The sequence below is a fragment of the Rosa rugosa genome, chromosome 4, assembly GCF_958449725.1.
Source record: "Rosa rugosa chromosome 4, drRosRugo1.1, whole genome shotgun sequence".
Classification (NCBI taxonomy): Eukaryota; Viridiplantae; Streptophyta; class Magnoliopsida; order Rosales; family Rosaceae; genus Rosa; species Rosa rugosa.
The window spans coordinates 11,938,815-11,962,382 of NC_084823.1; the positions used below are offsets into that span (position 1 = coordinate 11,938,815).

At 37.2% G+C, this 23,568-nt stretch overlaps 3 protein-coding genes across 3 annotated transcripts; 1 reads left to right on the top strand and 2 right to left on the bottom strand.

Moving 5' to 3' along the window:
* Positions 1-391: 391 nt before the first annotated feature.
* Positions 392-3,964, bottom strand: LOC133706794 (F-box/kelch-repeat protein At3g06240-like). The gene is made up of 5 exons (XM_062132338.1): positions 2,352-3,964; positions 1,862-2,215; positions 1,666-1,714; positions 941-1,145; positions 392-764 (listed from the first exon to the last, which is right to left on the bottom strand). Coding segments are annotated over exons 1-5 (1,923 nt in total). The 5' UTR covers positions 3,666-3,964; the 3' UTR covers positions 392-763.
* A 2,918-nt stretch (positions 3,965-6,882) lies between these two features.
* LOC133743772 (phosphoglycerate mutase-like protein 1) lies at positions 6,883-13,931 on the top strand. The gene is made up of 10 exons (XM_062171804.1): positions 6,883-7,092; positions 7,601-7,662; positions 7,760-7,867; positions 8,407-8,486; positions 10,025-10,187; positions 11,577-11,655; positions 11,799-11,883; positions 12,801-12,920; positions 13,326-13,370; positions 13,460-13,931. The coding sequence occupies exons 1-10, from the start codon at positions 6,966-6,968 to the stop codon at positions 13,566-13,568; spliced, it is 978 nt and encodes a 325-aa protein (XP_062027788.1). The 5' UTR covers positions 6,883-6,965; the 3' UTR covers positions 13,569-13,931.
* A 6,301-nt stretch (positions 13,932-20,232) lies between these two features.
* LOC133743964 (transcription factor bHLH93-like) lies at positions 20,233-22,208 on the bottom strand. The gene is made up of 4 exons (XM_062172051.1): positions 21,449-22,208; positions 21,182-21,352; positions 20,932-21,099; positions 20,233-20,802 (listed from the first exon to the last, which is right to left on the bottom strand). The coding sequence occupies exons 1-4, from the start codon at positions 22,088-22,090 to the stop codon at positions 20,716-20,718; spliced, it is 1,068 nt and encodes a 355-aa protein (XP_062028035.1). The 5' UTR covers positions 22,091-22,208; the 3' UTR covers positions 20,233-20,715.
* Positions 22,209-23,568: the final 1,360 nt, after the last annotated feature.

Below are 23,568 nucleotides of genomic sequence, written 5' to 3' on the forward strand. Positions count from 1 at the left end.
TTGTTTTATGAAGGAAGACAACTAACAATCTAATGTTAGCTGATGTGGCTTTCGCATAACCATTGGATGATCCTAGAGATCAGGATTTAATGAACTTCGCCAAAACTGCAGGCTTCTCAATGCAGAGGAGCTCGATCCTATTATAACTTATTGCAATGCTAGAATCCAGTATATTTATCAAGAATGAAGGAAAGAGAAGAGTTACAAACTAGGAAACTGAATTGGGATACAATCTGAGGCATTCTAACAAATCAGGAGGACTGTGTTAGCAGGCCTACCAAACTTCTCTGAGATTCTTTTAGGAAAAAAGAGAACAGAACATCCACTTTTCCAGATTAGAAATCCAATGTACAGTATATCAAAAGGGTCCAAAAAGTATTGATCGGATCCATACATAAAAGATTTAAATGAACCTAGCCAAGGTACAAGATAGTAATCTGAATGCATGATAAATGGGGTGACCAGAGCCAAAGAAATTTCAAATTTTAAGAATTCAGCAAGTCTGGCAGTTGGACAATATTGAGGATTAATCTCATCAACAAATCCCTTATATTGGTCTCATGAAACCTCATTTTAACTCTCCATGAAGAAAAGCACTCTCACATCCAGATGCCTTTTAGTTTCCAAACATTTGTAGCTGCAAGAGCCAGAACCAACCTTACTGTGGTAGGTCTTACAATAGGACTGAATGTGTCATCCAAGTCCCTGCTATTGACTAAACCCTTGAGCTAGTGACATAGTTTCATACCTTGGCACTGACCCATCTGGATTCAAAGAAAAATAGTATAAGATTTAATGGACTCCAAGAAAAGAACAAGGAAAACATTGAATCTAAAGACAAATATCTTATTCTTGATCAAATGAGAGACCCTAACTATTAAGAGTATTATATTACAACAGAAGCTATATATAATAATAGCCGTGTACTAAATGCACGTACCAATCGAATAGGAGGGGGTATTCAGCAATCTTTTCCCAAGATTTGAGAGTTGTATCCTTGTAGTCAATTTTGTACAGTGCAAGTCGAGTTATGGGGAAGCTCATGCTAGTAATGCTTTCATCCAGAATATTGACTTTTTCTTCAGCTTTTTTCTTCTCTTCTTCGGTCAGATACCCATAAAGGAGGCTCAAATGTGGTCTAACTCCTGCAGAGAACAGACAATGGCATTCTATTCAATAGTCCATTCTTTTATTAGTAATAAGAGGAGAAGAATAACATTTATAGTCCGATGATCAGTAGATTATGCTTCAATTCGGCAGACAAAGATCAACGTTGGCAATCTAATTATCTTCACTCTCTATAGTCTATATGCTCAGCAAACCCATAACAAGAATTGGCATCTATGATATCTTATTTTACCAAGGAGATCTAATTGGTTGATTCATATACTTCATATCATACATATATATAACCTCAATAAACTACAATTAATTTAGGGTATGTACTTTGTATGTAAGAGCACCTAATTAGATGCTTCAAGATGAATCAGTAATGTATCTTTTTCAATTCAAAGAGACCGAGATCAACTGAAGAAGATTCTCAACTTGTTGAAGTTCTAAGATTCTGATTTGCATGACAAAAGCCAAATTACAACCATAACCAGGTGCAGCACATGTGCAATTAAACGAATTGTGAAAAGAACATCTACAATGAAAAGGACTTACGATTGCAGAAACCAAATATTTGGTTGCAGTTTAGAGCTCTTTGCGTTATCTGAGGGCAATAAAAAATTGATACAAGTCATTATAATAACCAGAAAATACATATCCACTAAATCAAGACAAAATAAAAGATTAAAATGATACATACCACCGGAAAAAAAAGTTCAAACTGATAGAAAGAAGTGGGAAAATTAAATACCTCATAGTTCTTGCATGAAAATGATGAATCAACAAGGAGGGAAACACACTGGTAATAAGAACTCCTAAAAACCACCCGACTAACTTTAGCTTTGTACCCTGAAATTACACGAGACTGCAGATAATTCTTAAACTCGTTGAGCACATCCTCATGTGCCATACGAATGGACCCCACAACGGGAATGTGGGGCTCGATCTCCGGGCCACCAAACTCGGCCCGGAGGCCCTCCATCACCTTCTTGACTCTGATAGACACTTCATCTGGTGGAATTGCCCAGACTGAATATGAGTGAGTCCTTTCCAAAATCGAGTGACTCAATGGAGAAGAAGTGTACTTGGAGTGAGAAATTTCAGCCTGCAAAATAGCATGAAGCAACTATAATTTGCACAGTACTACTTCCTTGAACCAAAATTAGAATTTCAGCGTCCTTATTGATACAAAGATTAGTAAGCATTAATTAAGAGATAAGAAACGGAGTAAGAAAGTGTACATTGCTAGAATCTTCTCTCCTCCCAAGCCTGTTGCCTCCCAAGACCGAAACTATACTATTCACATAGACAACAGCTTTATAGTCATCATCTCGTACACTTTGAATGGGCAGGTGGTTGAGCTTTTTGGTACTCAGATTATAAAAAATTACATCTCCATTTGTGTCCTCTGTGTCCGCCAAAAGAATCTCATCGCTGTTCAAAAATGCTAATGGCTTTTCGGTAAGCTCGAATGCTATGTGTTTAGTCCAAGCACCCTTAGGACCACCAAGTTCATCCATCACCCATATTCCAAAAGATACACCTAATTTTGAAAAAGTATTTTGCAATCCAAAAAGAGAAATGGATTCATTCCACACTAGAAGGCGCATACCAAAAAAAAACTCATTCCCATCATAAAAGCAATCCGGGAACAACATATCATGAAATACCTCATCCACTGGATCAAAGAATATGATCACCTTCCCAATGAATTGATCCTCCGGATAGTCTACTTCATATGCATGCAATTCCTTATTTTGCTCCTGTCCCGTCCAATAACACACATTCTTGAAGTACATCTGGAAAGTTTCGGGCCAAAGGATAGTAGTTTGTGTTTCTAAAGAACAAGTCTTGATCTCTCTCCAAGAATCAGAATCAGTACCCATGTGGGTGTATAATACCGCTTTGTAGGGATCATAGATGTAATATCCATTATCATCCCTTTCTCTACCAACAGGATAAGGACAACCAATTTTAACAACTTTGTAGCCATTAGATTTAGGATCATAGCCAAATGCCACAGCATAATAGTAGAACGCATATCCTTGCAGGTATGGATTGGGAGGCAGAAGCTTGGATTCCTGAATTGCTGGATTCCACAAAAACACCATATCACCTGTTAGATCAACTAGACATATGATCCCATCACAATGGCCTACAATGTGCAGCGATTCGGAGCTGGTCTGCAGAGGAATCTCGACGTCCTCCACCCCAGAAAAATAGCTATGCTCCTCATGTGCATGGTCACCACCATTATCAATATCGTTGCGAAATTTAAGAAATGAGAAAACCATTTCAGGCTGTTCAGCGTCCCTTGTGTCCTTGCAGACTGAACGCTTCAAAAGGACGCTAGTTGTCGAGAGATTGTTGTGCATGGAATTGGAGAGGTGCTTAGCTACGAACCTGGGGTCGGTGATCAGAGCATACCACCTTTTAGAGACGCACTTGAATCGGATCAGAGTCTTGGGAGGCAGAGTTGATAGGATTTGCTTCACCACATCTTCAACAATATTTTTGCCACACTCTGCCATTCCCTTCTCGTTTTCTATCTCCATTTACACACAAGAAAAATTGACACCAGGTCAATATCAAATGCTATTTGTAAATGTTAAGACTAAATTAAGTAGTAGAAGAGCTCGTGGAGTTACCCGAGTCCTCAGAGAACAAAGGGACAGATAGAGATGGATATAGGATGGTATTAGGAATTGAGAATTGGGACGCAGATGGGATGATCAGAGTAGACTGAGCAGATTATTGTGTTCTCGTTTGAGGTCGTGTAGCAGCAAATCTAGGCTTCTCCGAATCTATTCCTCTGTTCTGAGTTCAGAATGTATTTCTCCTTCCCCTGTCTATTTTTTTTTTTCCAGCTGATCTTAAGGGTTTCTATTCATCGAAAATTTTACGATGCGTTGGATGTATTAATACTTCATATTCCATAATATTATCATAATCATTGATGTTATGCCTAAGGTTCTAATCTTTAAACCCATTACATAGACTTTTAGTCGGCAGAATTATTTTATTTAGTCTCAAAGTAAAAGAGAAAACTAAAAGGGAAAAATTCACCAATGGTGTCTGGACACTTAGGGGACTTTCAGAATGATACCTGAACTTACAAAGTTATCAATGTGATACCTGGACTCATTTTTTCGTATCAACGACATACCTACGACCAATTTCGTCACGGAGCCGTTAAATTTTGTCACGGAAATTGGTCGTAGGTATCACATTGATACGAAAAAATGAGTCCAGGTATCACATTGATAACTTTGTAAGTTCAGGTATCATTTTGAAAGTCCCCTAAGTGTCCATACACCGTTGGTGAATTTTTCCCTTCTTTTTTTTCCCATTTCTTTTCTTTCTTTATTCTTCTTCTTCTTCTTTTTTGGTTTCTTTATTCTCTCTTTCTCTCCTTGCCAACACCACCGCTTTCGGAGAACCCACCATTGAATATGCAGGAAGAAAAATGGGGGAGAGCCACAACAACCTCCACCACCGCACAACAACGTCGTCCTTCGCTGCTTCTCGATTGGGTTTGGGGATAAGGACTGCTTCTTCCTCCACCGCTAGAGAAATCGTGGAGGCTCAAGGCCACATTCTAAGGGCCACCGGCCGGGAGGTCCGCCACAACAGGGTTTGCACCACCAAAGGCCCCAGGGACTGCAGCATCCGGCTTGTCGCCCACACCGCCATTCAATTCTACGACATGCAGGACCGGCTTGGATACGACCGGCCTAGCAAGGCCGTCGATTGGAGGGGTGGGATTGGAGCTGTGATTTGAGAGTGGAGGGCTGGCGGGGTCTGAGTTTCTGATCAATGGTGTATAAAAGGGGGTCGGAGGAGAGAACGAGAGTGGTGGTGGTCAAGTCATTGGCGGCGGCGGCGGGGATGAACTCGGAGTGAGCGGTGAAGCCTCAATGCACAATTTCAATTTGCTATAGGATTTGAAGTTAGGGAAACCAAAAACATCTGTGGTGCATGAAGGTGGATTGAGATGCAGCGGCGGTGTTTGATCGGCGATCGACAGTGGGAATCGGACGAGCAAGATGATTTGAATCTTAATGATTCAAATCAGGGGAAGAAGAAACCAGAAAAGAAGAAGAAGAAAGAAAGAAAGAAAGAAGAATAAAGAACAAAAGAAAAGAAAAGAAAGAATTTGAGGGTAAATTGGTCATTTTGTCTTCATTAAGTGACTCACGTGCATCGCACGTGCAAAATTGGAAAAAAATTCACCAACGGTGTCTGGACACTTAGGGGACTTTCAGAATGATACCTGAACTTACAAAGTTATCAATGTGATACCTGGACTCATTTTTTCGTATCAACGTCATACCTACGACCAATTTCCGTGACAAAATTTAACGGCTCCGTGATGGAAATTGGTCGTAGGTATCACATTGATACGAAAAAAATGAGTCCAGGTATCACATTGATAACTTTGTAAGTTCAGGTATCATTCTGAAAGTCCCCTAAGTGTCCAGACACCGTTGGTGAATTTTTCCCAAACTAAAAAGTCTAGTTTTAGCTAAAACTATGAACCAACTATAATTGATGGCTCAACCTCAACCTGGTTGAAATTAAAATTCATATATATGTTTTAAAGGAAAAAAAAAAATTCTCCAAAACCATGATTCCCAAATCGGGTGGATTATACCACACTACAACTTTTTTTTTGGAGTAAAGATAGCTTGAGCTGCTAAAGGACATCAATGCCACCCCTTATTGCAAGTAACTCAACTTGTTTTGGAGAAGAGAAAAATGAACTGGGGCTTTGAAAAACCACCAACAAAAAAGTCATCTTCTCTTCTGATAACTCCTCCCATACCCCCAATATTTTGCGACGATAAGAAAGCTCCATCAACATTGATTTTGAGCTTATTTAGTTTAGGTGGAGTCCAATACTTTCGAGGTTTAGCTGCTGCAGTTTGCAGTTTTGCCTTATGTACTTGCAGATATTCACCATGCCATGTTAAAAAGCTCAACATACCAACATATGCGGTTTGAGAAGTGGCAGTCCATAGCTTGCTGTTTCTAATTTTCCAAAGAGCCCAAATTCCAAATTTTCATTGCTCAAATGTATAACTGGATCAAGCATCCACTCCTTAAATGTACAAGAGGGAAGAGAGTTAACCTGTAGATTGATGGATGGGGCTGCAGGAGTCTCCGTTGCAATAGGGCATTTACAGGGCACATGAGTATTTGATTCAACTGCCTCATTGCATAATAAACAGTTTAAAGGCCCAATGTAGCCCTTACTTACTAACTACTCCCTTGTAGGCAAAATATTATTAATTGCCCTCCGGACACAAATTTGTACCTTTCCAGGAACCTTAACTTTCCTTACGTTACCAAACATCGGAATTGAAAGTTCTTAGGAAATTTATTTTCCCATAGGAAAGACAAATGAATTACTTTCCTTTTCGTGAACCAAACGAGGCTTATCGTGACACTCTCCTTAAAAAAAAAAAAACTCTTATGGTGACACTTATTTAAAATAAAATAAAAAGAAGAAAAGAAAAATGATTTCATTGGACGATGTAGACATGATGTAGTTGAGTATGGAAGGAGGAAAGAGGGTATAGTCTTTTTTTTTGGAGAAATAAAGAGGGTATAGTCTGTGTGAGAGTATCAGCAGGAGCTGCGCAAGAGGAAGATTTTACCGACCAAAAAAACAATGCCAATTGGCATACGTCTCTCTCTATCTGGTCCAAAAACTCCTCCAATCCAAAATATCATTGAACCTGTTAACATATGCGGCATAGTCATACTCACATACTCAAAGATACATAGAGATATTATTAGACCCAAAAAGCCTTCACGTAATTTCAGGTCTCCTTGGGCTTCACACAGCCACCATGACCGTTTCCATTTCCTCTATATATACCCCCCACATCTCACATATTCCCCTCTCTGTCCCCACTCAGTTTTCAAAGTTGCCAAAATCTAAACATTCAATCCTCCTCTGCTTCTCTTCTCCACCAGGTACTCTTCCTCATCTCCATTGACGCTTTCTCAATCTTCCTCTTTTGTAATTAGTGTCTATCTGGCATAGGGAATTGTTGTTCTCAGATCAATACATGCTTTGTGGGTTTTGCTCTTGAATTACTTGATATCATCATCAAATAAAGTCTAAAGCTTTATGATTTCCTTTTGGGTATTTGTGGAGATTTGTTTAGTTGAGAATATGGGTGATCGTTTTATTGCTTGTTAAGATCTTCAATAGTCAAAATGTGAGATCTTTTTTTAGATGTAAAGAAAAGTATATACCTTTATGCTGATGTTGTGCCCCCATGTTGTTCTGGGACAAAATGTGAGGACCTTTTGGGATATAAAAGCATAAGATCCTCTTTTAGTGTACATGAACCTTGGGCCCAGATTGTGGCGTTGGGTTTCGTTGTACTGTATATACCTTTAGCATATGCTCATGCTCTTTTGTTTTGGGTTTCTTTTTGTTTTACTTCTTCCTCATTGTTTGCGGTGGTTGATGCAGATATGGATGCCGCAGGTGCCACAACTCTCTACCCTTTGCACCGTTCGAAAACTATTCACCTGGTTTGTGTCAAACCCTGGTTCTTAGTTCCTCATTTTATCTTTTCTGGGAAAAGAAATGCATTTCAGTAGTTATTGGACTAAGCGATTACGTTCACAGGTGAGGCATGCACAAGGGATTCACAATGTGGAAGGAGAAAAGGACCATTCGGCTTACATGTCTTTTGATCTTTTTGATGCACATCTTACCCCTCTTGGCTGGCAACAGGTACTCAATAACTAGTGAAAATGTCCAGTACATAACAGTGTGATATTATGTTTGATTTATTGCGAAATTTGGGGTTCCTTTGGTAAATGTCAGTTGTACTAATTTAATCGCATTGTACAATCCATACTTTATTCTTTTTGAACTTGCTGTAAGTTATATTATTTTGTAATTGAAATTGGACTTAGGGACCCATATCATCAAAATCCAAACAATAGCATAAGTGAGGATCAAGGCCCTTTTCCAGTTTCTGTTGTTATTTGAAATTAGACTGTAATGTACAATTGATTGGGAACAGATATTGTGTATTGATATGATAAAAACTAATGCAAATAGTCCACTATAACAGACGGTCTTAAACAAGGAAAATAAGCTTCAAGTATAGCCAAAACAGGGTACTAAGTAGCAAAATAATCAAGGTACTGCCAAGCAGGATAACTTTATTTGATTCTTTCTCCTTAAAGTTTGTGTCTGGTTCTATGTGTTCTTTTTCCAAAACAAATCAACAAATTCTGCAGAATGATCTTTTGGTCTCATAACAGGTTGATAATCTGCACAAGCATGTTCGAGCATGTGGACTTGCAAAAAAAATTGATTTAGTGATCACATCTCCTTTGCTAAGGTATTCCCTATTTTCAGATTTTATATTTTCTAAATTTTCTAATTATGATCATGCGCTGTTTTGGATCCATTTATTCATGTATAATGAACCAGTTGACCTTATATTGTCATTTACAGTTGTCAACTTGTGTGTTTATTCATGAATTTTTTCCCTTTATTTTCCATTTGGAGCTTTTAGAATGTTTATATTTAGGATCAAAAATGAGAAAAGAATTGTCTGGTCACTCTCTCATACTCAGACTCACATAAACACTTCAGGTTGGGAAAAATTATATTCAGTAGAAATATATGACAAATTTCTAGAAACAAGGCACTGTTTCATGCACTATTTTAAATTAGTAGCGAACAGTCTTGGTTGGGTCAGACAACCATAGAAATGTACACCTTGTCGTCTTTGACTTCCTCCTTAGCTTCCTTTTTTCACTAGGAAATAAAGAAATGAATGTTTCAGGTACAATGTGATTGAAAATTTTTAGAATGATTATTCTCAGCGTGTTTATGAAGATAAGATTAACCAATCCTTGTAATTTGTAGAATATAAAATTGAGTAAGTGGGAACCATTTCTGATATAATTTCTTGGCTTAACAATTGGCTGCAAGTTAACAACTCAAATTCTCTAAATCAGAATGGATAAACTGTTTATATTGTTGCCTTTGTTCGAGAGATTCTCAACCTCTCTATCATGCTCTGTAAATGCTGCACACCTTTGAGTCATGAGGGATTACTACCTTTCTATTGATTCATGGGCTGTTTTCTTTCATCGATCAGTAAGAGGTTTTTAATCAGTAAAAAATAGTTGTAGCTGTTTTTTATTTAGTTTTTGTTTGGATTAAACAAGAATCTACAATTCTGAACTGGTGTTTTTTTTTTTTTTTTGGGTTTGGTTTGGCTGTTTTTGTTGTTGGGAGGTTAGCATGTTGAGTTAATTTGTCAGGACATAGGATCACCATGTTTAGTCTTAAACCTGAGGTATTTTTAATATGTGCTATTGGAGTTATTACTTTTTTGTGAAGTTTTAGAAAGAGGTGATAGATATCGTTTAAGAATATGAACTGGAAATACATGCATAAGTTACGAACATCATATTCTATTATTGTATGAGGTCTTACAATCTACAGTGGGACTTTTCTAATAATCTGAATGGGTATGAGAGAATTGCTTCACTGCACACAGGCTCGAGCTAATGTAATGTTAATCTTAAATTTAAATTTTCCCATGTATGTGCCCAACTTTGAAGGCTGCTCACATTAGTCTGGCTTATAATTATCTTTAAAAAGGGATAATAGCTTTGAGTTTCTGAGGTTCGTGAAATTGAGTTAATGTTCAATTTTTTAACTGTCTTGAATAACTGAATGAATGATGGGTTGATACGAAAAAGAAATGATAGGTTGATATGTTCTTTGAAACAGTTGGCTACTATTTGTCAAGGCATCATCTTTTTCTTTTGGATATTATGTAATTATTAAACAATTAGAAGTGTATCAGTTGCTAGAAGTTGAAAAACAAACAACCTCTTTTCATCAATGGTTGCATTGTAGGACCATGCAGACAGCAGTGGGTGTCTTTGGCGGTGAAGCATACACAGATGGGATAGATGTACCTCCTCTAATGGTTGAAAATGCAGGGAACAGCAGCCATGCTGCAATTTCAAGTCTAAACTGCCCACCATTTGTAGCAGTTGAACTATGCCGGGAACATTTGGTATGTCATGTTAAAGTTTAATGTTAGCAATATATATATATATATATATATAGGATTTTGCTCAGGAACGGACCTCCGTTCCTTAGCTAAAGAACGAATTTCCATATTTTGACCATTTTTCGATCACATATTCACATCTTAACCGTTCAGTTTTTAGGTCCTAATGTATAGATCACTTTTGTAAATTTTCAGCCAATTTGATGATCGTTAAGGTATCGAACTCGATTAAATCAATGAACGAACCAAATCTGTCCAACCTGAACTGTTTGTGTTTATAATGGTAAAATTGCAGTTTTGGATGCCTTAACGATCATCAATTTAGCTGAAAATTTGCAGAAGTGATCTATACAGTAGGACCTAAAAACTGAACGGTTAAGATGTGATCGAAAAGTGGTCAAAATATGGAAATCCGTTCCTTAGTTAAGGAACGGACGTCCATTTCTAAGACAGACTGTATATATGTATATATATATACTATTCTATATATATATATATAGAGAGAGAGAGAGAGATAGAGAGTCCTGCTTGATTTATTTAGCTTTTTCTTGCATATGATATAACTTTTAACCATGTGAAAGTCAAATGTACTAGTTTGCTTTTTATCTTATACCATGCCCTATTTGACTTCATTGACAGTATTTAAAATGTCCAATTATTTAATTTAATTAGTCATATCGTAGCTTTGTTTGATTTCAACCAAGTCTTTTATTTTCAAGTGAAGTAGAATCTTGCTTCATCAAAGTAAGCATTCACCTGCATTAGCTATATGCTTTTGCGACTCATATGGTAGTTATGCTTTCTATTGGTAACAAATGCAAGTTTAAGCTTTGTCATATGATCTCCTGTATGGATGATGGGTATATGCCCTGGGGTTTATTTACCTTTGCCAAATTGTTCCTCTTGTTTGTTTTTGACCTTCAGCCATACCGAGATACCCTTACCTTTGTCAAATTCTTTCATCAAGGACGCTTAGTGAACAGTAAAGGGTCTATGTAGCACATTTCTGGAATATATATATGGCAGTAATGATTGCACAATAGGGGAAAGTAGAGAAAAATCCTAGTTAACTTTTGTGGGGAATAAGATTAAGATTAATCATTTGGCATGTCAGGCAATTGTTCCCTGTGCATTTAGATTTTGAGTACATTTATGATAGTACCACTCTAAAACCTGTACTGTATACAAAGCTCTGTACAGGCTCTCCTCCTCATAAAGTCACAGGATTCTTCTAAGATATCTGTTTTGAACATATTTCATGCTTGTTCATCTGAATTTCATATCAATGATCAAAGAATTTATTTGGAATCCCCCCACCCCCTTCTGCCCTTCCCACAACCAGTTGGTTTTAATTGAAGGTTGCACTAATGTGTGTTTCCTCTTCTGCTGCAGGGTGTTCATCCATGTGATAAGAGAAGAAGCATTAGCGAGTATAGGCCTCTTTTCCCCGCAATTGATTTCTCACTGGCAAGTAATTTATTGTAATTTTTTAATTGACAAAAAAAAAAAAATCTGTGACTGTCATACTCTTGTCACTCTTAGTTTTGGTTGCTAGCCTATCTATGAACTTAGATTGATTGGAATCTTTTCTTGATTCACCTTTTGTTTAGATAGAGAATGATGATGACATTTTGTGGACGCCTGACATAAGAGAGAAGAATGAAGAAGTTGCAGCTAGGGGACTGAAGTTTTTGAACTGGTTATCCTTTAATTAACATATTTCTTCTCATATACCTTTTTTCTCTGTTCTTTTTTTTCTTTTCTTTTAAGGGTTTGTAACCGCCTCTTTTCAGTTGTTCAGGATAAATAACAGTATCTTTTAGGAAAAGAAAAGTGAGTAGAAGGGTATGGCAGTTAGCATACTAGAATGATATCCATTCAACTGAATTTGTTGGTGTCATGCTTTGTAAAAACTGTTTGGCCATTCATGCATATCAGTATTCATAATGTACGTGTTACAGTATAACTCTTTATACTTGTGCTCAATGCTTATAGAAACACGTGTTGTGGGTATGTCGCATCAATCCATGGTTTTGAAGGTGTTTGCATGCTGTATAACCCAAGTATCTTCACAAGTTGAGTTTGTAGGTTATTCTGTATACTTTTCATGATGTTTTCTTACCTCTAACACCTCAGGATTTAATTTATCAATCACATTTTTGTATAGTGGGTCTTTCTTGAAGATTTGAACCTCTACACAATTTCAGTTTAATGAGGTGTCTGGGATTGTTGCATCTGTTCATAGTTCAGAGGTGTTGACCCAAGTACCATCTCTTTTATTTCCTTAGTATGCTCTATAGGCTAGTCGTTGACCCTTGTGAATAAAACACCATTTGGTTGAGTTTTGCATGCATCTTAACATCTACATTCTTAGTATCTAGACATGTTCCTTTATTTTCATTTCGGAGATTTGTTTCTGAAATTGGACGGAAAGATAATGGAATTATGTTGATCCACAATAAACTACTATGCCATATGACTAGATGTTGATTTAATTATAATTAATTTTGTGGAAATGCAGTGGATCTGGGTTTGTCATTCTTTATCCGCTCCTGTATTGGAAATATCAAAAGTTTTTAATTTGGTATTCTCTTTTCCCACTCTGAATTGGTGCAGGTTGTGGACACGTAAAGAAAAGGATATTGCAATTGTTACCCATAGTGGATTCTTGTACCACACCTTGAGTGCTTTTGGAAATGATTGCCATTCATCCATTAAGAATGAAATATCCACGCAGTAAGTTCTCCTTTTTCTTGCTTTATTCAACAGCAAGAATCTTTTTGGTCGAATCAGGTTTGAATCTTTTATTGTAATTATAAACACTATGAAATTGAGTGAGAAGCCCTCCACTGCAATTTCAAGCTCTGTTCTTGCGAAATGCTGCATATTGTGATATTTGGATCTGGTGGTGTCCCTTACCTGGTCATTACTTTTTTCTAAATAGTTGCACGCATGCACATTAGGAAGCTATTAGCCTATTACATATCACAGCACCGTAAATGTTATATTTGTATCAGTAGAGATGACATTCAAAATGACTTGATTTTCTAGACTTTGTAGTTTGTACCAAGCACAGCCATATTTTGTCTTTTTCTTATTTTGGATGAATATTAAGCATAAGAGTGGCGTTTTGTTATGCAGCTTTGCCAATTGCGAGCTTCGTTCCATGGTAATTGTTGATAGGGGGTAAGCTTGTTGTCTGAAAACCCTTATGCATTTTTTTCTTTTCTTTTACTTTGATTTTGATCTTGATGTTTTTCTCATTATATTTGCAGTTTGATAGGGTCAAATTCCACCTCAGCAACTAATTATCCTGGAAAAATTCCTCATGGGCTTGATCTTCCTAGCGATGTCGCAGATGAGAAGCATCCAGGTTCCAAGTAATCGTATCCCATAATGATGGATTGACAGCTACATACCTAAAATGGCTGTTCTGGTGCCTGATTTTCAGTGGCCGGTGGAGATAACCTTTTCTTGATTATTTATATAGGTAAAACAAGGAATTTAGTGTCTTTAAGGCTGCGTAGTCTGTTAGGCAATTTGAAGATTAACTTTTGGAGTCTTATAGATTTGAAGCCTGTTGAAAGGGTTATAACTCACGCATATGGTTCAACTGGAATGGTGATTATTGATGGGTTCACAATGTTATTGTTATCCATACCTTTGATGATTTATCAGGAGTTGGTGAAGAGATGCACCAAATGTTACATTAATAGTAGGCAATGCTCATTCAATTGTGTTTCTCCCCTTTTCTTCCTTACTCTTTTGGATGCCACTAGAAAATATCTTTTTCTACATTTGCATTGAATCTAAGTTTAAAGGAATACTTTTAAATGCCTCCCACTGACACAGCTCCGGGCATTCACAGAATCTTCTACCGGAGATTCTGGTATATTTTTGGTGGGGATGTTGGTGAATGGTTTGGCGGTTCTTTGAGTGTGCGGTTTCTCTATATTCACTTGGACAGAACCTAGCTTTCACTGTTTGTTTTGACCATGTTTATTGTAACACATGCCATTTGTTCTTCCTGTACAACTTAAAAATCCACATGAAAACCTAAACACAGGTATATAAGCAAGAGATGGAGAAGTAGAAAATGAGTTTTCATCTTCCTCGAGCTTGAAGATGTTTACACTTGACACTAGTGCATCGGGCAAAAACACCAGAAAGGGTAATCTCAGGCAGTTAGTCAAGTCATGCAATGAAAATGAAAGTCTTAACTTGGCCTGCAGATCTATACCAGATTACCAGTACAGACAACTAGTGATTTAACGATTAAACATCCTTCTCTTATATATAAAAGTTAGAACATGAATATCAGGATTATGCAGATCAAAATTAAAAGCTCGGTAAGCTACTAGCCAAGAGGTTTGATAAACAAGGCTAGCTTTGCTTTCATGGTTGACAAAGTTAGTCTTCCTTGTAGTCCAGATTCTCTTTCAAGATGACATAGCGTTCACGTATGGAAGAAGCGATGTATAGAACCGTCGCCAACTCTGCTCTATCACCAGCATCAAGAAGAACTGGTGTTGAGTGGGTCTGGAAACCGGTAGTTGATTGTTTTGGGATGACCAGCCGACAACATCCACAGGTTGCCCCACTCAAAAAGAGCCGTCTACTGTCAACAACATCGTTGGCGGTTTAAGAAAGCAGAGAACAGAATGATACTCCCCAAAATCATGGCTTCTGTATCAAGACATGCGTGCAGCATGGTTATGATTACACCAAGTGCTAGCTGCTGGTGATAGCAAGAAGCGGCTAGAATATTAGAGTAGATAAACCCTTTCCCAAATGTCCAAGACCTTCAGCAAGTCCACAGAAGAAAAAGTTGGCGTCTCTGTAGTATCTGTTGGAAATTTAGGTCGATAGTTGTTATTTTCGCCGTTCGATGTCGTCTCCTACAAAATTTCATGAATATAATATTTTATTAGTAAATAAATATAATCACATTGATGCCATTCTAAGCTGAAAATCATATAAAATCAACACTTATCTTTTAGATTTGTAAGCCACCACCAAATGATTGCTTCAAAAAGAGTTTGGTTGAGGCTTGTAAACACTGTACACTGCCCTTAAGAGTAAATTTCACGAGACAATGTGTCGGTGTAGTAGGTTTGTGGCGCCCCCTATAAGGTACAACAACCTTTCATCCTTGTAAGCGTACACTCGCAAACTTATATCCTAGAGCTGCTTGATTCTTCCCTTTGGCAGAATGTAAAATAGTAAAATTCTTAAAACTTTACGACACATAATAATTCAATAGAGAGAGAGAGAGAGAGAGAGAGAGAGAGAGAGAGAGAGAGAGAGAGAGAGAGAGAGAGAGAGAGAGAGAGAGAGAGAGAGAGAGAGAGAGAGAGAGAGAGAGAGAGTGTGTGTGTGTGTTTTTGAAAGAGATGATGAAGGATAAAGAATATGTGTAGCTCTATGGAGCAAATTGTGTTTTGATTTATATAGGAGTTGCTAGCTTGTATAATTATATAAGTTTTAAAGAGATTGAATGACAATAGAGGGGTTACAAATTTGGTAAACGATAACCCCCATATATGAAACAATTATTAGGTAAGTTATGATTTATAATATGAGCCAATTCTTAGTTTATAATTCCTGATAAATGCTCTAAAATCAACATGGAAATTCACAACTCTAAAATTTAAAATAAGACAAATACCTTCCACCATATATTAGTGTATTTTGAAATATCAACTAAATTCCAACAGTATCAATTAACTTGAAAGATTGTGAAGCATGGTGGCTATCCTGGCCCTATCAAACCTAAGCAAATCACTGTAGCCATTGCTACTTCTGAACAGTGGCGGAACTACATGAAGGGCTGTTTGGGCTATAGCCCAACCCAAAATTACTAGGATATTTTATATAGTATAACTGTATAAGTGTGTTCTCTAACATTGGTTCAGTTGGCAAATTGTGGAGTTGTTTTCTTTCTTCCCAAGGTCTCACCTTGGTTTGAGCCCCCTCAACTTGTTGTTTTCCCTTTTTGACATTTTTTCCCCTTTTGTTCCTGTGTTTTTTTTGTCCTTTTCCCATTTTCTTCTCCCTTTCTCTTTTCTTTTCTTTTCTTTTCTTTTGTTTTCTTACAACATTTTCTATTCCTAGTTTCTTAAAAATTTCTTCTCTTTATTCAAAAATTTCTTCTCTTAAAGGTAAATCTTGCCTGTTAATTTTTTTTGCTCTTCCCCTTTTTGTCTCCTTTTTTTTTTCTTTAGTTCCAACATGCTCCATTTGTATTTCTTCTAAACTAAAGTCCCAAAATTCTTGAAATCATCGTTGACAAAAAAAAAATCTTGTAAGCTCTTTAAGGTAGCCCACCCATAATTTTCATCCTGGTTCCGCCACTGCTTCTGAATCAGTATCATGGCTAAATCTGCTTAATAAATGTTTCCATAACATTGACCGTACCTTGGATTTGATATGCAAAGCAGACTAAGGGCCAAAGGAACTGCCTTACGTACAGGTACTTTGCTGTCCATACTAATGAAGATGAGCTAAACAACTAATTGCCATTTCTAGTCTCAAATCTTCTACCACTGCAATTATGAGCATGTCAGATCCTTGGTGAGTTTCACCCTACTGAAGACGTTGAGAACAATGGCCGAGAAGGCTTTGAACCTTGAGAACATCTCCTATTCCTGCATAAGCACAAGAAAGCAAAACTTGGGCAGTGACTTGGACGTTTTCCTACTTTCCGAGGTACAGAAGGCCAAGGCTGAGGGGAATTAGGCGAGCAAGGGGCTCCTCAAACTTGGCATCACTTCGGTCTATTAGTGCAAGTATGATCGTTTGTTGAGAATGTGAATCCTATGTACGTTGAAAAAATGGAGACCTCGCAAATGTGTTTATAAAGATTTTAATTAGCTTTTTCAGTTATTGTCAATTGGTTTTGGTTGTGAAATATAAGTTACATTATCATGATAGAGTGAGTTAAGCTATGTGTGAATGTCTCGTAGCCTCACATGCTCCATATTAGGGATGACATTTTGAGCCACGCGAATCGAACTAGCCTGGAACCTGACCGGTCCGAACCGGGAAAATCGGTAACCGACGTTTCGATTCAGTTAAACCGAACCGGTTCGTGCACTTCGGTTCGGCTGCGATTTTGAATTCTCCCAGATCATGGTTCACCGAACCGAACCGGATATGGAAAAATCCGAAATAAACTCCAAACTTTGAGGTTGGGGAGACTCAAACCCACTCCAACACATATGCAAATGAAAGCCCCAACCACCAGACCACTTGCATGGTATCGATATATTGCAAACAAAAGTAATATATATCTATATGCTCAGGTGCGGATATCCGCACCTAAGCAAAAATGTACGGATTTTGGGTTTTTCCCCACTTTCCGATCACACATTCACATCTTAACCGTTCAGTTTTTGGGTCCTAATGTATAGATCATCTCTGAAAAATTTCAGCCAATTTGGTGATCGTTAAGGCATCCAAAACTGCAATTTACACGAACGAACCAAATCTGTCAAACCGGAACCGTTCGTATATATTGTTGTAATTTGCAGTTTTGAATGCCTTAACGATCACCAAATTGACTAAAATTTTGCAGAGGTGATCTATACATTAGGACCTAAAAACTGAACGGTTAAGATGTGAAAATGTGATTGGAAAGTGGTACAAACCGGAAATCCGCACCTAAGCAAAAAGTGCGGATATCCGCCGCACCTAAGAAGCCCTGATATATCTATATAATTGTATACATTTAGTTTAAAAACAGTTTGTCATCGTCCTTCTTGTGTTTTGCAATGTCTGAAAGTATTTCTTTCTCTCTCTTTCTTCTTCATTCCAAATTTCCAGCCACAAAGTTTCTTACTATTAATTTTTCTTTTTAAGTTGCAAATATCAGTAGCCCAAAGTCTCAATTGTTCCTTCTCCGATTCTTCTGTTTCTTCTTTCTTTTCCTCTGTTTTCTTCATCTCCTTTCTTCTCCTCCAGATCTATTAATCATCTAGTTGTTTCATCCTCTTGTTTTTCCTTCCTCGATCTCATATATTTCTCCATCTCTCCATCATCTGCATCATCAAATCATCCTCATCTCCAATATCAGATTGAATACATCCACTCCACCATCAAATCTGAATCTTCAATGCTTGACTACTGCCTAGCGTTTTTAGAACATCGGTTAAGTCTCATTTACTTGTTTCTAGATGCATAAAGGTTTAGATAATTATGTAACTAAACTAATTTTATGTGTGGGTGATTTTAATTCATGCAAACAATAATTAATGAGCTATGGCTCTCATATGTCATTGGTTAGGCGTACTTGATCGACCGGCTGGGCTCTAAAGTTATATGCTATCAAACCATTTTAGTACCCTCCAATACCTCAAATGAATTGTACACCATAAGAGCAATAGATATCTGCCCAATATCAATTTATTGATTGAAGAAACCAATCAATCAATTATCAAAAACATGCAATACAATTATACCTTTCAGGAGTTTCAGCTAACTCTTTAAATTACCTATCCAAGTAATTTTGGCATGAGCGACTCTCAGGGACAGTGTGAGGAAAGGGATTCACACCTCTTCTCACCTTGGAAATAAGTTGTGAATCTGATGCATGCACTGTTGATATATCTTCATGATTTCTACACATTAACTTCACAATGTAATTATTCCAAAAAAATAAAAACTAAAAAACTCCCCATTAATTGCATCCAACAAGTGACTTAATTAATCTTTTTGGCTCGTCGTGCTGCATGAAATTAAATTAAAGACATCGTACTGTACGTCTGAATGGAGATCGACATACTCTACTATTTCTGATGGAAATTCTCAGAAAAATGAGTGCAGCATGCCCTTTATTGATCACAAATGGTGCATCGATCTGTTGGTGTTCAGATATATGCAGATTAATGCATGGAAATAACTTGGCATCTTCCTAGATACTGTTTGGAAATGTCTCAGTTCCTTCTCTTTCCCTTTTGTTACAATTACCATTGTAAAGCATTCATTATTGGACCTTCTATCTTCTTTAGGTCATTTCAAAAGATTCTCAACTGTTACAGTGGGCAAAGTGAGTTGAGGATCATGTCAATGCAAATATAGCTAGACCCCTTTGGGAGTATGAATGATCAAGAAAAAGGAATATATGGTGGGACAAGACCGAGATAGATTTCACTACTGAAAGAAAAAGTTAGCACAATTACTTGTTGTTCATTCTTTTGGGGGCTATATATTCTTTTAAGCCTAAGGTGGTCCGGCTGATTGATTAGTATAGGTTGCATTTTGCCTTGAAGTTTCTAAAAAGATCTTTGTTGATGAAATTCTTGCATAAAATAGGAGAGAGTAGAATCTCTCTCTCACAATAACTGATCACCCTTGATCGATCAAAGAATACGCCTGACAAGTGATGCCAATATGTGAGAGGTTATTGTGAGATGAACGCTACATGCGCTAGGTGAATGCAAGAATGTTTTCCTTCACAGCTATAAATCTCCTAACTGCTACTACTTGCTTTTCTGTGCTAACACAAGATGGTATTACTGCAAGTGTCACTTGGCCTTAAAAAGAAAGAGACTACAACTGAATTATTTCAGAATCATCAAGGTCTGGCCAGCCCTAAAAGGTGTCGGGGTACTTGTTGTTTCTCTCAAGGTACCATAAAAGGGTCATGAAAATACGAATCTAGTTTGCACTGAGATTTGGAAACAGGGCTACCCAAATATGACTAAGCGCGCAGATTGTGAATAAATACAGGCATTTTAATTCAGTTCCATGAGCAATAAATAGAGTGGTTGTATACTTGTATTGGAAGTTGTTGCTGCTTGTTTTTGTTTACTAACCTTTAAATTCTGTGCTCATTATGTGGTTCTGCTTTCCTTTTCGTATAATCTATGTTCATGAATTCAGAAATTAGAAAAGTTACTGAACTAGTTTCACCAATATACTAAACTGTGAAAAGAATGTTTTGTACCTTTAACTGATGTAGAAGTGTAAAACAATAACTACTACCCCACCTCATTTATTACCTTATTCAAACAAAAAGAAAATGCCAAACAATGCTAGAAATTGAAAATAGTAAGAACAATCTATCACCATCTGTTCTTTATATGCAAAATATGTCCATATAAATATATGATCTCATAGGACAGAAACCACATCCATAGAAAGCTTTCTTACAGCATCATACCCTGCTCTCCATCCAATTTGATTTGAAATCAACAACCGCTAATCACCAAAGAGATTTTTGGTTGATTATTGACTAATTTGAGCATTTTCTTGGATACCTAAATATAAAAAACACAAATTCTTCTTTTGGAATGTTGGATAAAAAATAAACTTTAACACTATTGAACTTCTCCTACTGAAGCAGCAAATGTTCCTCCACAAACATACATTATTATTTAAGGAACAAAGAAAATTAGATCCTCCATCTCAATTGCAACTGTCATGCATTGAACTTCCACAGACTTGCAAAAAGCCATCTCCCCAAAACACTTTTACCACAAAGTTCTTACTTTTCCTTTTTCCTCTCCCATTTATTCTTGGCATTAGTCAATTACAAACACCTTCCTCCATATCCTGCATTTCTAAACAGTGCTTGCTTCATGTCCTCAGAAGTTACTAGTGTTCTCTGATCCAAACCCTGTTTACATGACATCAATGAACACAAGAAGACATGAGAGCATGCCCAACTAAACAAACACATATTGATACCATTATGATATCTGAAGAATAAAATAATTAAAAAACCAATATATAGTTTGAGACATACCTCTGAACAAGAAGCTTGCATTGCAAAATCATTAAAGCAGCTAATAACACACTGTTGAATCTCAAGGCCTAATGCTTCCAAGGTAGTAACTGTGGATAGTAATAACCCTGGCTTTCCTGCACAGCAAATCTCAATCCTTGTGTCCACATTCCTCCTTTGAACATCAAACTGCATGTACCAAACAGAGATTAATCTCCCAATTCAGAAATTCGGGTTTCGAAATTGAGCTTTAGTATGCAGAGAAACATACCTTGGGTGAGTTCCTCACTAGCATTTCATTTGGTTTCATATCCTTGAAAAGTCTCATCACATTCAACTGATCTGAACCACTTTCTTCAATTTCATGCTGCAAGTTGTTGATTCTGTCCAGGAGTTCTTTCATGTAATCTATGGTGTCTCCAAGTATAGATGTTCTGTCCATCTAACCAAACCACCATAACCAAGAAAATTAGACTTCACACAAGCAACTAATCAAAAACAGAGTACAAAATTACCACAGCAGTTTAACTCGACTTACCTTACTTATCTTGGGAACAATTGATCTTAGCATCGAAAGGCGGTCATTTAACCGCTTTCTTCTTCTTCTCTCAGCCATTAGATTCTTTGATGGCTGCCCCTGCAACTTCTTGCTAGTTCTGCTGTTTCTTTCTACACACATACCCATGTTGAAGACAGGAGCTGCTTCAGGGGAGGAGGAGGACTGAGTCGGCTCCACTTTACAAGCAGCAGCCTGAGTCTCCAAGTTGTGTATTTCATCTCCAAGTAAACTCAGCTCTTCTTCTTCGAGCATGGACCATGGATTGTTGTCTTCCTGAACAGGAAACGGCGGCGTATCACCGAGTGTGTTGTAAGACGAATCAGTGGTGACCTGTGGAGCTGAGAGCAGTTCGTCAGTACCAAAGCCTAAGGGATAGTACACTTCATTGAAAGTGGTATTGTTGTGGTAGTTGTTCAAGTTTGGTTCAAATGGAGGTGACAATTCTTGGCCGGAAGAAGACTGGGGGAAAAATGGTGGTGGGTTTTGATTATCGAAGTAATCTAAACTACTCCAGGTGCTACTAGACAAGAACTCATTCATTTCGGGGGGAATGGTTTCCCATGAACTGTCTCTTCTAAGAGCTAACAGCTCCTCTAAGAAACTATGTTCATTGAGCTCCATCTCTCTCTAGCTCTCTCTTTTTTCTCTTTCCCTGTATCTTTCTCTTGGGAATGTTAATGCTAAAGTTCCCTGATAACAAGAAGATGCACCAAGTGGAAGTTTATATAGGAACAAGCTTATAAGCCTAGTTCCATTATTTTATGAACTAATCAGTGTGTACTATGTTATACTTATAAATAAATTCCCTCTAATACGTGTTCTCCGTAAAACATTGCTCTAGAAAAAGCTTATTAATTACTACCGCAAGAACAAGTCTTAGTTACAGGCAGGGGTGACATATTTCCCCTTGGATTCTCATAACTTCAACCCTTTTTAAAATATCTACGTAATATGGAGCCTATAAAAAATGAACCTATCCTGAGAATTATCGGATAGTAAACGCTGTTTTACTCTAATTGTAGTGGAGTTGTGTCAAATATTGTGATTAATTATATAAAGCCTTGTATTAGCCAATTTTTTTTTTTTGAATTAGCCAATTTAATATGATTTAATTGTATTAGCCAATTTAATATGATTTATATTTGAAATTATGAATGATAACTCTGAGAAAGTAATTGATAGTTTGATAGCCAATGATCTAATAAGAATGAAATCAAAGCATTTATTTAGGGCACTACCAAGTCTCTAAGCCTATAGGATTAAGATGGAATCTGTCTTCCTTTTACTCCATCTCTCCCTGTCTTTTGTATGGGAGGGATTTCATGTCTTTGTCACCGAAATCTCTGCAATCAAACAAACACAATATTCAAATTATACACTAGTCGACTAGGGAAAATTTGACCCGCACTTTCTGTCTCAACCGTAAAGGATGAGGTTAGCATCATTTAGCATCATAGACCCTGGCAGGTTCCTTGTATGCTTAAGCTCACTAATACTACGTTTCACCCTTGAACACCATAGACGCATAGACCCTCTCTCTCTCTCTCTCTCTCTCTCTCTCTCTCTCTCTCTCTCTCTCTCTCTCTCTCTCTCTCTCTCTCTCTCTGTGAGAAAAATGGCTGATCGATCGAGACTTGGGTCCCCATATATCAAATGCCTCCAAAATTTGGCTGAGCTCACAAATTCAAACGAGTTGGGGGGCCTCGTTTGTTTGTTTATGCTCCTAAGCTTTATCAGTTTGTAATGAATAACCTAATTAATTATATGAATTCTATTCCTTTTTTGTTTTAGGATTAGGTATAATTATGATGGTCGGTTTTTGATTCTTGATTCTTGCGTGAAGAGGTAGGGAAATAGGGATCGATTAGTTTCTACCGTACTGTATCTGACGACCAAAGTGTAGCGTAGCAGAACAAAAATGTTATGTGCATGCCTCGATTGTTGTAAATAGCGTATTCTTTTCCAATGATATAATGATGAGAAGCGTACATAAAAATTGACTGAATCTTGAACTCGTTCTTGAAAAGAAGATTATGAGGAAAAGAAATGCAATTCTTGTCTAATAAACTGTGTTGGTAGCTTGGTTTGACAGTAATTGT

Excerpts from the sequence above, each read along its gene's own strand:
- LOC133743772 (XM_062171804.1), top strand. The coding sequence starts at position 6,966 with ATGACCGTTTCCATTTCCTCTATATATACCCCCCACATCTCACATATT. Across the intron at positions 7,663-7,759 it reads GTTCGAAAACTATTCACCTG|GTGAGGCATGCACAAGGGAT; the intron begins GTTTGTGTCAAA and ends TTACGTTCACAG. Across the intron at positions 11,656-11,798 it reads AATTGATTTCTCACTGGCAA|AGAATGATGATGACATTTTG; the intron begins GTAATTTATTGT and ends TTGTTTAGATAG.
- LOC133706794 (XM_062132338.1), bottom strand. The coding sequence starts at position 3,665 with ATGGAGATAGAAAACGAGAAGGGAATGGCAGAGTGTGGCAAAAATATT. Across the intron at positions 2,216-2,351 it reads GGAGAGAAGATTCTAGCAAT|GCTGAAATTTCTCACTCCAA; the intron begins GTACACTTTCTT and ends GCTATTTTGCAG. Across the intron at positions 1,715-1,861 it reads TTTCATGCAAGAACTATGAG|ATAACGCAAAGAGCTCTAAA; the intron begins GTATTTAATTTT and ends TATTGCCCTCAG.
- LOC133743964 (XM_062172051.1), bottom strand. The coding sequence starts at position 22,090 with ATGGAGCTCAATGAACATAGTTTCTTAGAGGAGCTGTTAGCTCTTAGA. Across the intron at positions 21,353-21,448 it reads TTGTTCCCAAGATAAGTAAG|ATGGACAGAACATCTATACT; the intron begins GTAAGTCGAGTT and ends TGGTTTGGTTAG. Across the intron at positions 21,100-21,181 it reads TAGTGAGGAACTCACCCAAG|TTTGATGTTCAAAGGAGGAA; the intron begins GTATGTTTCTCT and ends TGGTACATGCAG.